Below are 17,340 nucleotides of genomic sequence, written 5' to 3'. Positions count from 1 at the left end.
CATGTTAGCATAAACACTTTGAGCTCTTCTTGACGGTCACCGTCGTCCCATCCAATTGGAACGTGAGCTTAAGCGGCGCCCATTGACTTGCCGTCTCTTTCCCGTCTTCAGTTTCGGCCAGCGACTGCGACTCTGAAAAGAACGCGGAACTGACGTACTACACGCTGAGTCCCGACTTCACCGTGTCCCCCCACGGGACCATCTTCCCGGCCGGACCGCTGGACTACGAGAGGCCCAACCACCTCTACGAGTTTGTGGTCATGGCGGTGGACAAGGGGGACGTCCCCAGGACGGGGACGGCCACCGTCAGGGTGCGCATGGCCAACGTCAACGACGAGGCGCCGGAGTTCTCGCAGCACATGTGAGTCAAAAAATTTAATTACCAAATTAGAGATTAGATTGTATTGTATTGGCTGTCTTGTTTATTTATTTATATATATTTTTTACCATTTTGTAGTAATTCGCTCAGTGAAAAGTCCACTTTTTTCAGCAATTCTGGTTGTGATGTCACAACCAGAATTGCTGTCTCACTTTCTAAGGCGGTGCTATTTTGCTAGCACGCTAGCACATGTTGACAGAACGGTCACATGGCAACAAGTGTATAGCGTGAATGAATACATAAATAATTATAACAATAAATGAATACATAAATAATTATAATAATAAATGAATACATAAATAATTATAATAATAAATGAATACATAAATAATTATAATAATAAATGAATACATAAATAATAATAATAAATGAATACATAAATAATTATAATAATGAATAAATAAATAATGACAATAATAAATAAATAAATAACGACCAGTCACACTTACAATCACTCCGCCGAGCGGGAATCGAACCCACGCTGATGCCAGGCGAATGAACCACTAGTCCATCAGCTAGCTCACAAATAGAAGACAATTAATAAATATTCAGTTTCTACACAAGGACGCATTATTCCCGCCCCCTCAAGAGGACACGTCCATTTCTTTCATCCGCTAACCGATTACGAGATTCCCACGCTGCGCGACCGACGGCGAGCGCGAGACGTAGCTCGCTTCACCATCAGGTCGCCGCCCCGCGGCTGCTTCCCAATTCGCGGCAGCCGTTACCCACCATGCCCCTCTCCCGACCTCGCCCGAGCATCTTCTTAATTGGCTGATTTTCTGGCAGCGAGCCGATCCGCCGGTCGTGCCCGCGGTCCGCCCCAACCCCCCCAACCCCCCCACCCCGGCGGCCGCCACGATTTCCGAATTAGCGGCGCGACGGAGCGTCAAGTGCGTTCAACGCGGCGTACGTCCGCTTCCTTTGTTATTTTGGCCGTTGCGTAGTATCGATTTAACGTCGCCGGGATAACGAGTCTCCTTTGTCGCCGTGTGGAAGTCGCGGCGGCGGTGCCGCCGCGGCCGCCGGAATGAAATAGATAACGCCGCCGGACAATTGGATAGATCGACAACAAGGGCATTAAGCACCTGCCGCTGTGTCGTTTGAGAGAATGCAGATGAAACCGAGAAGCTACAGAAATATCGATAGCGTGTAAATCGTTGATGGCGATGGACATCCAGTCCAATTGAGTTGAAAAGTCCGTCCGTCCGTCCGTCGCCGTTAGCGATGCCGAACCGCCGTCACGTTTATTAAAATAGCGCGCTTGTAAATTGAAGGCCTGACACTTGGGTGACACTTTATTTCTACGCCAGTGTCGGGCGACCGATTATGACACGGCACCTGTCATAAACGTCAAAAATCATTCTTATAACAGTTGCCATTAAGTGTCCTAACCTAAAAGCAATGACACTTATACTCTTTCAATGTTTTCTATGACTTTGTCATAAGACTAATTGTGTCCTAAAATTACTTAGTGTCATAATTATGCCATGACACCTGCCAAAAATGTAAAAAAAATGCTTCTAACGGTTGCTAACGCTAACATTTCCTATCCAAAACCCAAAGAAATTTAAAAACAATGACAGTTACACACTTTGAATGTTTTATATGACCATGTGATAAAACTAATTGTGTCCCAGTTTTATATCAATAAAAAACCCTGAATATTTAGGGCTTTTGATCCAGTTCTTATAATCCAATTTAAAAAATAAATCAAAATATTATATTATATGTTTGACACCCTTGAACTAAACCCTTTAAAATTGATCCAAGTGTCCCAATTTTGTAACACAAAAAAATGAGAGAAAATTGTAAGAATTGATGATTTATTAACGTCTTAAAAATAGATAAAGCACATGAAAATGTACCTAGAGGCATTTGTAAGGAGAGGTATGACTGTATTTTGATAGCCACATTAATAAGCATCTTTTAGTGGTCGTGAAAGTGGAGAAAAAAAGTAGTTATAAAATTGGAGACAAAAAAGACAAGAAGCATTTGCAGTGACGACACATTGTCGTCCATAAAAGACACGCGTGACCAAATGTCTGACATCTGCCGCCACTTTCTTTCCACTTGACAGACAGACAGCAAAAAAGCAATAACAAAAGCAATAAAGGCGCCTTCTGCATGACTAGTGTTCCTCCAAAGGTGTCATTATGGACTCTTTCTTAAGGTCGCTCGCACCCGCGTTTTGGAGCCCCGCTAGCTCGCCGCCGCGTCCAATCGCGTTAGCCAACGTCCCTCTCCGCCCGCCGCCGTTCGACAGCCCGCCGCGAGCCGTCATTCCGGGAGCGATGCCCGCGTTCCTCGCCAATTGACTGCTGTTGCCGTGGCAACCCGCACAACAAAATCTAAATGTTTTCTTCCATCTGCCGCCAATAACCAAACTGAAAAAAAAACCCAATGGGAGACGCTTCTCGACTTTTTGGTTGAAGTGTTAATCAACATGGCGGCCCGGTGGGGGGGTGGTTAGCATATCGGCTTCACGGTACGGAGACCGAGGGTTCGAAACCAGGTCCGGACGGTACTGTCTGGGGTTTGCAGGCTGGTGTGGGTTTTCTGTGTATTTTGCTTTCCTCCCACATCCTAAAACATCCACGCTAGGCTATTTTTATGCTAAATTTGGACATTTTTGGGGTCGAGGGTTCGATCCCAGGTGGGTCCTCACTGTGTGGAGCTTGCATGTTCTTCCCGAGCTTGCGTGGGTTTTACCCTGGGTACTCCCGGATGCTCCCACATCCCCCAAAAAATGCATGCTAGGCTAATTTTATGTTAAACTTGGGTGTTGGTCTCGCATTTTTGGGGTCAGGGGTTCGATCCCAGGTGGGTCCTCATTGCGTGGAGCTTGAGTGTTCTCCCCGGGCTTGCGTGGGTTTTACTCCGGGTTCTCGCATCCCAAAAAATGCATGCTAGACTAATTTTATGCTAAAGTTGGACATTGGCCTCGCATTTTTGGGGTCGAGGGTTCGATCCCAGGTGGGTCCTTACTGTGTGGAGCTTGTGTGTTCGCCCCGGGCTTGCGTGGGTTTTCTCCAGGTACTCTGGTTTCCTCCCACATCCCAAAACATCCGTGCTAGACTAATTTTATGCTAAATTTGGACATTGGCCTCGCATTTTTGGGGTCGAGGATTCGATCCCAGGTGGGTCCTCTCTGCATGGAGCTTGTGTGTTCTCCCCAGGCTTGCGTGGGTTTTACTCCGGGTACTCTGGGTTCCCCTCGCATCCCCCAAAAATGCATGCTAGGCTAATTTTATGCTAAACGTGGGTGTTGGGTCGTGGGGGTTGATCCCAGGTGGGTCCTCAATGGTTTATCAATGGTTTCAATTGGTTTTAGTGTTGTTTTGCAGGCCGATGACCAACTTATTTCGGCAAGTTAAAAGATAGGATGGGAGAATGCTGCCAACTAGTGGACATGAGTGGAAGTGCAGCCCACAATTGTTAATTTCACCCCAAAAGCACATGTAAATACCATTTCAGACAGGATTTAATCGGCAGTCGGCGAGCCCTCGTGGCATCATTCCGAGCCACCGATTGGTCACTGTCTTCCAGGTTAATCTTCCTCGACGGCTCAATGACCTCCCGATCAGCACGAATCAAGCCCTCGCGCTTTTACGCAGACTCGCGTGGGTGACCACTCCACTGGACTTGAGACCCCGCGCACGTCTTCAATTTGTCCCGATCGATGTTGCAATCAAAGGAAAAGCGCCGCGGACATACGCCGGCGCCCACTAATTACTTTTTAACCCCTTTCGGGCCGGCCCCTCGGATTTCTTCCGCGAAGGAGAGAAGCCACCCGCGGAAATTAATTACTGAATTTAATTATCGACTTCATTTGCGTCGTCGGATCGGAAGCCGGCCGTTAGCGAGCGGCGACCGGGCTCCCACTCCGGGGGGGATCGGACGCTGATTGCGCCATTCGTCTGGGCCGCCGCCAGTCGTTGTCCGCGGACAGCCATTGTTGACCACTTTGTCTTTTCGCCGTTATCGATCGGGCATAATGGCGGCCAGTCAGGACCGGGTGAGACCTTTCAATTCGACCCAGTGGCTTTCTTTCTTAAAAGGCAACACTGAATATCGGATTTATCCTCGCAAGCGAGACGGCGCTGTTGATTTACGGATTCATCATTCAGTAGAGAAGGGGCGGGACTAAGAGAGGCATAAAAGTTTCTTATTTTAAAATGTAATTCCTTATAAGTCATACCCAGAATTTCAAAGTAAATGGGTGGCGGCACGGTGGAACGTGGTTAGCATGTCGGACTCGCTGTTCTGGGGTCGAGGGTTCGATCCCAGTTTGGGTCCTCAATGTGTGGTGTTTGCATGTTCTCCCCGGGCTTGCGTTGGTTTCTTCCGGGTACTCCGGTTTCAGCCCCACATCCGGAAAAACATGACCGCTAGGCTAATTGTATGCTAAATTGTTCCTAGCTATGAGCGATTGGTTGTTTGTCTTGTTGTGCCCTGCGATTGGCCTGCCACTGATTCAAGGCGTTCCCCGCCTGAGGCCCTTAAGTTGACTTGGATAGGCTCCAGCACCCCCAGTGACCCCTTGGAGGATAAGAGGATCTGAAAATAAATGTGTGCAGTTTTTAGATGTATTTGTAAGTAGAAGTCCGATGGCACATTTTATACCAAGTGGAATTTGTAAGTAGAGGTCCGACGGCAATTACATACCTAGATGCGTTTGTAAGTAGAGGTCCGATGGCACATTTTATACCAAGTGGAATTTGTAAGTAGAGGTCCGACGGCAATTTCATACCTAGATGTATTTGTAAGTAGAGGTCCGATGGCATGTTTCATAGCTAGATGCATTTGTAAATAGAGGTACGACAGCACATTTCATACCTAGAGGAATTTGTAAGTAGTGGTCCGACGGCAATTACATTGCTAGATGCGTTCATAAGAAGAGGTCCGACAGTAAATTACATAGCTAGATGCGTTCGTAAGTAGAGGTCCGACGGCACGTTTTATACCACGTGGAATTTGTAAGTAGAGGTCCGACGGCACATTTCATACATAGAAGCATTTGTAAGTAGAGGTCCGATGGCACATTTTATACTTGAATGCATTTGTAAGTAGAGGTCCAACAGCAATTACATAGCTAGATGCGTTTGTAAGTAGAGGTCCGACAGCACATTTCATACCAAGTGGAATTTGTAAGTAGAGGTCCGATGTCACATATCATACATGGAGGCATTCGTAAGTAGAGGTCCCACTGGCGCAGACTGGTTCATCTGGAGGACGAAGCGTAATCTCCCAGTCTTCTGGTGTACCTTTTTCCCTATTTTCTCCAACACCTGCGGCTCGCAGCCTGACCGGAGACGCAGGCGGTAGAAACCGAGAGCTGCTTTTTTTTTTCTTCTTCTTCCCGGAACAAATAAATACATAAAAGTGTCTCCGACTGCGTGTCTGTTGCATCCCCGACAGCTTTTTAGCTCCAAGCTGTGTTTCTGTTTCCACCAAAAAACATAACAAACATCAGCTCAGGTAGCGTACTGTGGGTAAACGTTAGCTCTGTTGTTTTTACACCTTTTTCTTGTTGACATTGCGCAGCCCCCAAAACAGCCACGATTTTATAAAAGGATGCGGCGTGTACTAATAGAAGACTTTTCCGGCGGAACACATTCGTACGCCGCGAGAAGACGCGAACGCCGCGGTGAAGTGAGATGAATTGGCGAGGGATTCGCGCGAAAAACAAAATAAACATCAAAGTTCTACCGAGAAAGTTCTGCGGTAATAATGTTGTTTTTTTGTGGGGTTTTTTGGGCAGCTACCGCACGTTTGTGTCAGAGGACGCCGGACCCAACACGTTGGTGGCCACCGTTTTGGCCAAGGACCCCGACGGCGACGGCATCACGTACCGCATCGCTTCGGGAAACGAGGAGGGCAACTTTGTCATCGACAGCCAAAAAGGTAGGAAAGCGATTACTCCCGCTTTTTTTGGTGCACTTGAATGCATCATTGTTTGCTTTTAAAAGGTTTTTTTGCTTTCAATGCGGTTTTTGGGGGTCGGTTTCAAAACGTTTGGCGTGGTTTTGGCGGAAAGGGTGTGGCCTCGCCAGAGAGGTGTGCGGCCTTGTGAAAGAAAGTGTGGCCAAATGATGTTGCCTTCAGGGAACGTGGGTGCTTTGATTGATTATGACTATGTGACTCTGGACTTTATTGACAAAGTTTAGCTTAATGCCAAGTTTTGTTGAAATCATTTTTTGACACAAATGGGATTCCATATGCTTCGCTAAAACAAGGCCCAAAGTATTAAATCCTCCCAAAAATTATGTTACATTTTTTTAAAAAACCATGAAGCCACAAAAAAATTAACCCAAAATATCAAGGTTTTAAAATTTTGTTTTAGAAAAATCATGAAGCCACAAAAAAGTGTTTCCATAATTTTGGGGGGGAAAAATCATGAAGCCACAAAAAAAATAACTCAAATGTCAAGGTTTTTAAATTTAGATTTATGAAAATCATGAAGCCACAAAAAATTCTTTCCATTGTTAATTTTCAAGAAAAAATCATGAAACCACAAAAAAATAAACTTAAATCAATTTTTTTTTAAAATTATGAAGCCACCAAAAAATTAAACTCAACTATCAAGATTTTTTGGGGAAAAAATCATGAAGTCACAAAAAAATTATTTGTTATATTTTAAAAAAAATTATGAAGCCACCAAAAAAAAATAACTATCATTTTTTTGGGAAAAATCATGAAGCCACAAAAAATGTCTCTGTTATATTTTTAGAAAAATTATGAAGCCACAAAAAAAATTAAACTCAAATGAAATTTTTTTGGGGGGGAAATCATGAAGCCACAAAAAATGTCTTTGTCATATTTTTAGAAAAAGTATGAAGCCACAAAAAAAACAAAAGCCTACCAATTATTTTTTTAAATCATAAAGCCACAAAAATGCCTTTCTGTTATTCATATCTTTTTTTGTATTTCAAGTTTGCGTCAAAAAAATCAATTATCGGGCTACCAATTATTGACCAACCAAAAAGTCTCCCATATAGTTTGTTTGTTTCTTTTCCCAGCGATTTGGCAACCCTCGCACCGACTAAAATTGCAACTCAATGCTATTTTTAATCAACGAAACCTTCCGAAATTAGAGAAAAAACTCCTCCTCGCCCTCCCCGATTTAGCGAAAGCTTCAACACTAAATTTCCATTTTCCCATCTCGCCGTACCTAACGTTTTACCCGCAAGGCGTTGTGTTCATCTAATGAGCCCTCCGAGAAAACCATAATTAACATTCTGGGCAGGAGACGCCACCTTTTTTGCTGTTTTTTTCTCTTGCCAAGCCGTCGTCTAGGTTAGTGTTTCCCAACCGGTGCGCTAAAACTCCCTTTTGGAGCGTCCCCGTAATGGCCGCCGAGCCCCAAGCGCTTCCCAGTTTCTCGGCATCGGTTCGCTCGCGAAAAAAAAAACGTGCGCTTGTCGCAGATTTAAGGCGGTCATTAGGACGGAAACGGGCGAGTCAATACGATGATCACGCGCGGCTATTACGGGCGATAAATATGCGGGCTCTGCCGATAAAAAGTCTTTTTTTTGCGCCGTGTGAGGGAGTGCGATGTGTCCGGGGAGGACCCGATGACTTGGCTTGAACTCGATGGCCGCCGTTGACGCGGACATAAAAGCGGGTGGAAGTCATCCTTCACAAAGATAATCACCCAAGGGGAGACCAATCGCACACTGCTGGCTCTTCTTGTTGTTATTTTGGAGCAAAATAATTGGCAGTGGCACGGTGGAATAGTGGTTTGTGCCTTTGGGCTCGCAGTTTGGGGTTCGAGGGTTCGATCCCAGGTGGGGAGTTACTGTGGGGAGTTTGCATGGTCTTCTCCCACAACCCAAAAATGGGCACGCTGAGCTAATTGTATGCTAATTTGATCCTAGCTATGAGTGATGGGTCGTTTGTGTTTTGTGCCTTCTGATTGGCTGGCAAATGATTCAGGGTGTCCCTTGCTTGGTGCCTGTAGTTAGCTAGGATAGGCTCCAGCACCCCCCGTGGGCCTCGTGAGGATAAGCGATTCAGAAAATGCAGGGATAAAAATGATAGAAAAAAATAATGTATCCAGAAATTGACTAATCGAGCGACCCGATGTCCGAGTGGTTAGTGTGTTGGCCTCGCAGTTCTGGGGTCGAGGGTTCGATCCCAGGTAGGCCCTTGCTGGGTGGAGTTTTCATGTTCTCCCTGGGCTTGCGTGGGTTTTCTCTGTGTATTTCGCTTTCCTTCCACATCCCAGAAACAGACACGCTAGGCTAATTTTATGCTAATTTGATCCTAGCTATGAGTGATGGGTCGTTTATGTCTCTGTGACTTGCGATTGGCTGCTCACCAATTCAGGGTGTCTCCCGCCTGGTACCTGAAGTCAGCTGGGATAGGCTCCAGCACCCCCCGTGACCTTTGAGGATAAACCGGTCGGAAAATGAATGAATAATGGAACAAAACAATGTTGTTTTGTTTTAAAGAATCCATAGACGTGGTTAGCAGGTTAGCATCCTCCCAGTTCCGAGGCTTCAATCCCCGCGGTGTCTTCCGTTTCCATGTTGCTTGCGTGGAATTTCTATGGGTACTCCTCTTCAAATATTCCTTAAAAACACATCCCCCCCTTCGCTCAAATGAAAAACAATTTGGACGGCTAGCTCGTTAAGAACAAAACGTAGCATTTACTCCCCAATAAATCTGTCGAACACCCCGAACAAGATGTTTAAAATTTCCAGCGTGGACTTACGTGATGAGGAAGGTTTCTTTGAGGACTCTTTGAGGACTCTTTGAGGACCGGCGAGAAGATAAAAGGTGACGTTGAAACGTCTGGAAGCGTCTCCTAAGCTTTTGCGAGCACTTAGGCGCCCCTTCTTCGCCTCTCTCCGCTTACATTTATTTGTTAAGAGGCCGTTAGTTATATAAGCCTCCTTTTTAGCGAGCGGTCGCCGCTTTTAACCAACCGGTCCCATCTATCTGGCCTTGCGCCTCGCTCGGGTAAACCCCGGCGCATGTATGCGTCTCCTCCGTCTTTTATGGACACCGCGGCGTATGTATGGCGTCCGCCATTGATCTACGGGACTATTAGAAAAGAGATGGTACATCTTGGTAATGAACGAGAGCGGTCGCCTACGGCCGCCATTCCTCTTTGTTGGGACGCAGGCGGCGAAAATTTGCGTCAGACAGTTTGGGGAAAAGAATAGTAACTTGCATGGAAATCGCCATGATTACCATATTGCTATTTTCCTTCGTGGTTGGGACGCGGGGGGTGGAAGCACATTTGTACTCCTTGTGAACCAAAGGGGTGATTTACAGTAATCCCTCGAATATCGCGGCTTCACGACATGGCAGATTTTTTTCCTGGGGGATTTTTGTTGTTGTTGTAATTTCCTTAAAATGTGAAAATCCACGCTGAAATTCCCAAGCAGAAGGCTTATATGCGACTAAATGCAGTTTTTGTTTTTTCAAAATATTTTTTCACTTTTTATTTCTCTATTTTTCACCTTTCCCTGATTTTTCATCATTCCACAATTTAGTTTCGCCGAAGAAATGGCCAAATTTTAAGGCTACGGATTATATGCAAGAAAATATGGTATTTTATTTTTCTAAATATTTTTGCACATTTTTTATTTTTCTCACCTTTCCCTGATTTTTCATTCTTCTACTATTTACAGTCTTGCCGAAGAAATGGTCAAATTTTAAGGTTACGGCTTATACTTGGAGGCGGCTTATATGCGAGAATATTTTTTCACATTTTTTATTTCTTTTTTTCCACTTTCCTGATTTTTCATCACTCTACAATTTACAGTTTCACCGGACAAATTGTCAAATTTTAAGGTTATGGCTTATATGCGAAAAAATATGGTATTTGTTTTTTCAAAAATATTTTCACACTTATTATTTCTCTCTTTTTTCCAACTTTTCCTGATTTTTCATCATTCTACAATTTAAAGTTTCACCAGAGAAATGGTCAAATTTTAAGGCTGCGGCTTATACGGGGAGGCGTCTTATATGCGAGAAAATTATATTTTTCTTATTTCAATTTTCTTCCACCTTTTCCTGATTTAATTGTTGTTTTGATTACCTGATATGCAATTGTTGTTGCAGTTGTTTTTTGACCTTAATTGTGTTATTCGTGTTGCCGCTTATGCAATTTTTTTGAGTAAGATAACCTTAATTGTTTTGATTCTAAATCAAATAAATGGGCAGGAGAGAATTCCTTTCTTTAGAATAATCTGTGACGAGGACGAGTCAGGATTGATTCTCACTTGCAAGTAAAGCTGGATGGATGTGCTCCAAAGTCTTTCTTTTATGAAAGTATAACTATTAATGAACCTATTTACAGTTTTGCCATATTTCCCCTCTTTTGGCATGCTTATAACCTATCCAAACATATTCATAAAGCCTTAAAACGTCCATCTTTTTACCGATTTAAAATCCAAATTCCGCCCAGTAGAATCCCTCAATTTCCGCATAAGCCTTTATCCACGGCAGCCCGCCACCATCTTCATCCCGTTCACGTCACTCCTCTTAAACGGACGCCTCACCTCAGCCGGAATAATGAGGAAGCGGCGACGAGGTAACGAAGACGTCCGGGTGGGAAAGTGCACCCGCACGCCGGAAGCTTCTCTCATTTCAATTGACAACGGCCAGCCGGCAGAATACACAAGAGGCCCGACACAAGAAGAAGAAGAACCTCCCTCCCAACCTCCCTCCCAAAACCCCCTTGGAAAAGCGGCGCAGGGGTCGCAGTTGAAATGGAAATTGACGGCGTGGAGATTTGCGGCGAGCGGGGGTCGGCCTTCCGACAATCCGACGCTTTAATAGACTTCCTCTTTTGGCGCCGGCAATCTGCCAGTCTGATTATTGATTTATGGCGTGCATATTTGACCAAGCGCTTCCTCCGTCTGCCATGTTTCGTACACGCCGCCGCCGCCGTGTGCGTAAGATCCCGCCACGCTTGTTATTATCCCGAACACGTGTTTCGCCGTGGCTTCATTAAACACACACACGCACACACGAGAAAAAAAAATCTTTTTGGTCACGTGAGGCACGCGCCGGAGTTCTGAAGACGAGAGAAATTAATATTTTAGGTGGGGAGGAATTTTGGCCAAAAGTTTGGGCGAAATATGGCTTTGAACTCGCAAGAAGTTGGACGTTTTAAGGGATAATAAATATGTTTAGATATGGTGGAATCATGCCAAAATGGGGGAAATACGGGGAAATTGTAATAATGAAAAATGAGGAATCCGTTATTTTCAGTAATTTTTGCATCATTGTTTTTTAATTTTGTTTTTTTCCCCAAAATCCAAATGTTATTTATCGTCCTCGAAAAAAAAAACTTGCATCCAAATTTTAACATTTCAAAGCAAACTCATTTCTTTGGACCTTTTTTATAATTTTCAAACCAAGGTGCTGCCACCTAGCGGTCGCCAGTAGAATTGAACTCGCAAAAAGTTTGACGTTTTAAGGTCTAATAAATATGTTTAGATAAGTTGTAATCATCCCCAAATGGTGGAAATACGGCGATATTGTAAATTGTAGAATTATAAAAAAAATCAGGAAAATTAAAATGCATAATTTTCTGTGTTTTTCACAAAATCCAAATTTTATTTATCGTCTTCGGAATTTTTTTTTTACTCAAAATATTGTAATGCATTCAAATTTTCAAATTTCAAAGCAAACTCATTTCTTCTTTCTCCTTTGGCCCTTTTTTATAATTTTCAAACCGATGTGCTGCCACCTAGCGGTCGCCAGTATAATTGAAGCACAAATTACCCGAAAACAAAATTAAAAAAAAAACATAAAATCCACAGCATCGCACTCAACCAGCATCCCAAAATGGCCGCCATGTTCCATATTTGTATTTTCCAGCACTTTGAATGTAATACTTCTCTCATACACCAACCTGTTGGGCGGAAAAAAATCTCTTTCATAAATATATATTTAATTTCAACATATGTGATGGGCTTTTTAAATGAACACCACATGAAACGCTTTGGGAGTTGTAAGATGTCATTTATGGAAACGCCTTTGGTCTTTTTTGTGCTCGCTTCTTTTTCTTCGTTTTTTTTCTTTTTCGCGCTAAAAGACGACATACGCCAAACTCAAAATATCACATGAAACGCCGACAAAAACTTTGCCGTTTGAATCCAAGAATACACGAACGAAAAAGAGACTAGTAGAAGAAGTAAGGCAAAAAAAAATGAAAAAAAAGAAAAAAACGCATGCCCTTAAGGGAGATTTAAAACCGATTTTGACAAGCGGGCCGCCGTTTAATCCCGCTCCGCCACCGAGCCTGAAATTATGAAACGTTGAGAAGCGGCGGCGTATTTTATTATTCCTGATTGATCGACAAACAACGGCTTGTTAGGATTCGAGATTGGATGTTTTTTTTTTTTGCTGTTGTTTTTATGTCGTCCTCGTTAGCTTGGTGCAACCAAATGCTTGCTTCAAGTCGATTGACACGTCTTACCTTGTTTTAACAAATCACTGGAGGCCATCGCTAGCTCAACTTTAATCTTTGAAATAGGATTCATTTTACCAACTAAAAATTGCAAATGCTTTTAAAATTGCATGATGGATACTTGCTCTTGGTTTTTGGGCCTTTTTCAGGTCAATTCTTTTTTTGAATAATAAAAAAAAAGCATTAAGTCATCTGCAACTGCCCAAAACCAACAGGAAGTGACATGAAAGTGCCCAAAACCAATAGGCAGCGACATGAGTTCCCAAAACCAACAGGAAGAGACATGCAAGTGCCCCAAACCCACAGGAAGTGACATGAAAGTGCCCCAAACCAACAGGATGTGACATGAAAGTGCCCATAACCCACAGGAAGTGACATGTAACTGCCCCAAACCCACAGGAAGTGACATGCAGGTGCCCAAAACCAACAGGAAGTGACACGCAGGTGCCCAAAACCAACAGGATGTGACATGCAAGTGCCCAAAACCCACAGGAAGTGACATGTAACTGCCCAAAACCAACAGGAAGTGACATGCGAGTGCCCCAAGCCCACAGGAAGTGACATGCGAGTGCCCAAAATCCACAGGAAGTGACATGCGAGTGCCCCAAGCCCACAGGAAGTGACATGCGAGTGCCCAAAACCCACAGGAAGTGACATTCGAGATCCCAAAACTCACAGGAAGTGACATGCGAGTGCCCAAAATCAACAGAATGTGACCTGGAAATGCCCAAAACCAACAGGATGTGACCTGGAAATCGCCAAAACCAACAGGAAGTGACATGCAAATGCCCAAAACCAACAGGAAGTGATATGCTAGTGCCCCAAACCCACAGGAAGTGACATGCAGGTGCCCAAAACCCACAAGAAGTGACATGCTAGTGTCTGTAAATGTGCTATCACTACAATATCGTCATGGCTTCAAGGCAGCCATGTTGGTAGGGGCAAAGTTCCCACTAAGTTGATGCATTAGAATAGACTTGGTACTGCCCATGACTGATGTCCAAGCATCTGCTCTTGGATACGGGAAGGTCGAAGGTCGGCAGCGAATCACCAAGTACTAATCCGATCCATGATAGCAATCCCATTTTACATTCAACCGCGTACGCTATCATTTGGTAAATCCCATTTTTTTTTCCAAACCGGCGCTATCGCTACAATATCACCCCGCCCCGCTACCGTGTCGGAATCGGTACGGGCATCGCCGCCGCCATTCCTCACGCGGCGGGTCACGCTCGTCGCCGGCCCCAAACGGCGCATCTCGCCGAGGCAATCTTTTCCCCGTGGCCTCCTCCCGCTCTCGTAAACAGCGGCAGACGAGCGTACACGGCGCCCTCGCGCGCGCACCCGTACCATTTCGATTCCGGCAGCCGGCAAATGAACACACGACAGCGATAGTACCTGGCCCGGCCCGTGAAGATAAGGAGCTTGTAATAAGCGCCGTTCGCACTCCAAACCCGTCCGCCTACACGCTAACACACTAGCGTGCACACACACAAACATACACGTACACACACAACATCAGGGACACGAGATGAATACAAAACGCACACACACACACGCAGAGAGTCACTCAAAGCTGAGTGGGATGCAGATGAGTCGCCCACACCAGACGCATGACGGCGGGGGACGCGGCACCGAGCGCCGTCGCCGTCGCTAAGCAACCGCCAATGGCGCTAAAACGGGGGCCGTCCGAACGACGGACCGCTACGATGTTTTTTTTGCGAATATTATGGAAGGTGGCCCACAAAAGAAGCTTAAGTTCCGCTTAGTATGTTTTGCTGCATTTCTCAGTGTGGACACCAGATGGATAGATAGATTTCATGTGGGCCGGACCATTTTAGATATAATATTTAGATTTTTTTTAAATAAATGGATTAAAAGAACTGGATTAAAAGCCCTGAATATTCCGTTTTTATAGATCTAAAACAATGTTTATTTTACCTTTATTTTATATATATTTTTAGATTTTACAAAATGATTTTTGAACTAAAAACACAGACAAAATGGATTAAAAAATTGCAATTATTGATTTAAAAGGGGGAAAATCAGGAAATGTAATATACATCGGACCATTTAAGATATAATATTTAGATTTTTTTATAAAAGGATTAAAAGAACTGGATTAAAAGCCCTGAATATTCCGTTTTTTATAGATAAAAAAATGTTTATTTGAGCTTGGTTTATCTATTTTTAGATTTTACAAAATGATTCTGGAACTAAAAACACAGAAAAAAATGATTTAAAAAATGACAATTATTGATTTAAAAGGGGTAAAATCAGGAAATTTAATAAACATCTATATCTATCATTTGAATTTGATCCTAAAACAGAAAGTCAGCACTCTACATTTACCGGGCCGCACAAAATCATGCGGCGGGCCAGATTTGGCCCCCGGGCCGCCACTTTAACCCGTGTGGTGTAGATGTATATTAAATTTCCTGATCTAATTTTTAATTTAATTTTTTGCTGATCAAGAACTGGATCAAAAGTCCTGAATATTCAGTTTTTTTAATAGATCTAAAACAATGTTTATTTTAGAATTTTTTTTACATATTTTTCGATTTTACAAAATGATTTTTGAACAAAAAACACAGAAAAAATGGATTAAAAAATGACAATGATTGATTTAAAAGGGGGAAAATCAGGAAATTTAATATCCATCTATATCTATCATTTTAATTTGATCCTAAAACAGAAAGTCGGCACTCATCATTGACTTTCCCGGGCTGCACAAAATGAGGCGGCGGGCCAGATTTGGCCCCCGGGCCGCCACTTTGACACATTGTGGTGTAGTTGATAGACTGAGTTATTTATCCCCCAAAAATATTCTCCGATTTTTGGGGCATAACATTTACGGTATTTATTTATTTGTGCGTCCAGGACTGATCCGTCTGCGCTCCAGCCCCCCGCCGCACTTACTGGGCGTGGAGTACATCCTCAACGTGACGGCGACGGACGACAACGCCTCTCGCGGCCCGCAGCCGCTGTCGTCCACGGCGCAAGTGGTGGTCGGCGTGGACGACGTCAACAACAACAAGCCCGTTTTTGAGAAGGTAAACGCGCCAACAGTTACACGCAATTTAGCGTACAATTAGCCTAGCATGCGTCTTTTGGGGAGTTTTTTGCTAGTTCCCATGGCGTCTCTCTCGTGTTTGTCCCCCTAGCGATGAAAACCGCCACGAATGGACGCCCCAAAACACGGTTGACGGCGTCTCTAATGGACGACCGCCATTAAAATGTCCTCGGAGGCATTTATTTTTTGTTACTTCGGCTAGCAAAGCTCCGTCGTAGACGTGGTCTTTATTTTGTCGAAGCCGATTTTCCGCCTCCTCGTCACCGTGACGACGGCGTGATCCTCTTGCGTCCCACGTAGCGCGTCGTCTTTTCCCACTCGCTTCTTTGTCTTTTTTTCACGGGGTCCCTCGGAGGAGCGATTAAACTTCTTTTAATCAAAGCGTCGATTAACGACAACCCGCTCAACCACTTGCGCCTAATTAGCCCCGCAAGAAAAGCTTAACTTTTAACTTCAATAGTATGTTAGTTGTTTTTAAAAGGATCATCTCATTTCCGCCAAAAGGAAAAAAATCTTTTGATCATCAAAAATGGAAATTATTTCATCATATTGTGTTGTGAATGAACCTAAAATATGATTTTTATCGGCTTCTGTAAGACGTAATAAATCAAGTCAACAACAAAAAAACCGTTAGAGTAAGAAAAACCATTTTTGGGTGCAGTGGCACTTTCCTGCCACTAGGGCGGAGACAATGCTTTCTCTACAAAATCTGCCCTGGAATAAATTATCTATGACAAGGGTGTCAAACCCGGGTTTGTTTGCGGGCCGCATTAAAGTCAACTCTATTTCACGTGGGCCGGACCATTTTAGATATAATATTTGGTTTTGTTTTTTATAAATGGATTAAAAGAACTGGATCAAAAGCCCTGAATATTCCAATCTTTATAGATCTAAAACAATGTTTATTTTAGCTTTTTTTTAAATATATTTTTAGATTTTACAAAATGATTTTTTTACTAAAAACACAGAAAAAAATGATTAAAAAATGACAATTATTGATATAAAAGGGGGAAAATCAGGAAATTTAATATACATCTACTCTTCATTTTAATTTGATCCTAAAATAGAAAGTCGGCACTCATCATTTACTTTCTTGGGCCGCACAAAATGACGCGGCGAGTCAGATTTGGCCCCCAGGCCGCCACTTTGACACCCGTGATCTATGATATGCAAATGAGATAATAGCCTACACAACTGGCAATATAATTGGAAACATATTTGACCGTATCTTCACACATTTTCATTGGTTCACCTCTCCCAGTCAAAATCTATTGGACGTCTATCCCCGTCAATGGCGCCCACGTCTGAAAAATATTGCTATTTTCCTCCCAATCCAAGCCCATGTTTGCCACGGCGTGGAAAATTTGCGACTTGTACTTCAAACGGCGCAGGTCTGGAGCCATATTGGCCTTCTTTCCCCCCGAAACAGCAAGAAAAATGATTTTCGCAGCG

At 43.7% G+C, this 17,340-nt stretch overlaps 1 protein-coding gene across 1 annotated transcript in view; it reads left to right on the top strand.

Annotated features, from left to right (window-relative positions):
* Window positions 1-17,340, top strand: part of LOC144089030 (neural-cadherin) — a 218,647-nt gene that overhangs the window by 72,531 nt on the left and 128,776 nt on the right. Inside the window, exons 6-8 of the mRNA XM_077619838.1 lie at window positions 112-361; window positions 6,144-6,286; window positions 15,696-15,868. Coding sequence (XP_077475964.1) covers window positions 112-361; window positions 6,144-6,286; window positions 15,696-15,868 — 566 coding nt within the window. The remainder of the gene's footprint in view (window positions 1-111; window positions 362-6,143; window positions 6,287-15,695; window positions 15,869-17,340) is intronic.

This window comes from Stigmatopora argus, chromosome 2 (assembly GCF_051989625.1).
Source record: "Stigmatopora argus isolate UIUO_Sarg chromosome 2, RoL_Sarg_1.0, whole genome shotgun sequence".
In the NCBI taxonomy this organism is placed as follows: Eukaryota; Metazoa; Chordata; class Actinopteri; order Syngnathiformes; family Syngnathidae; genus Stigmatopora; species Stigmatopora argus.
This window is presented reverse-complemented; position numbering and strand designations above follow the sequence as displayed.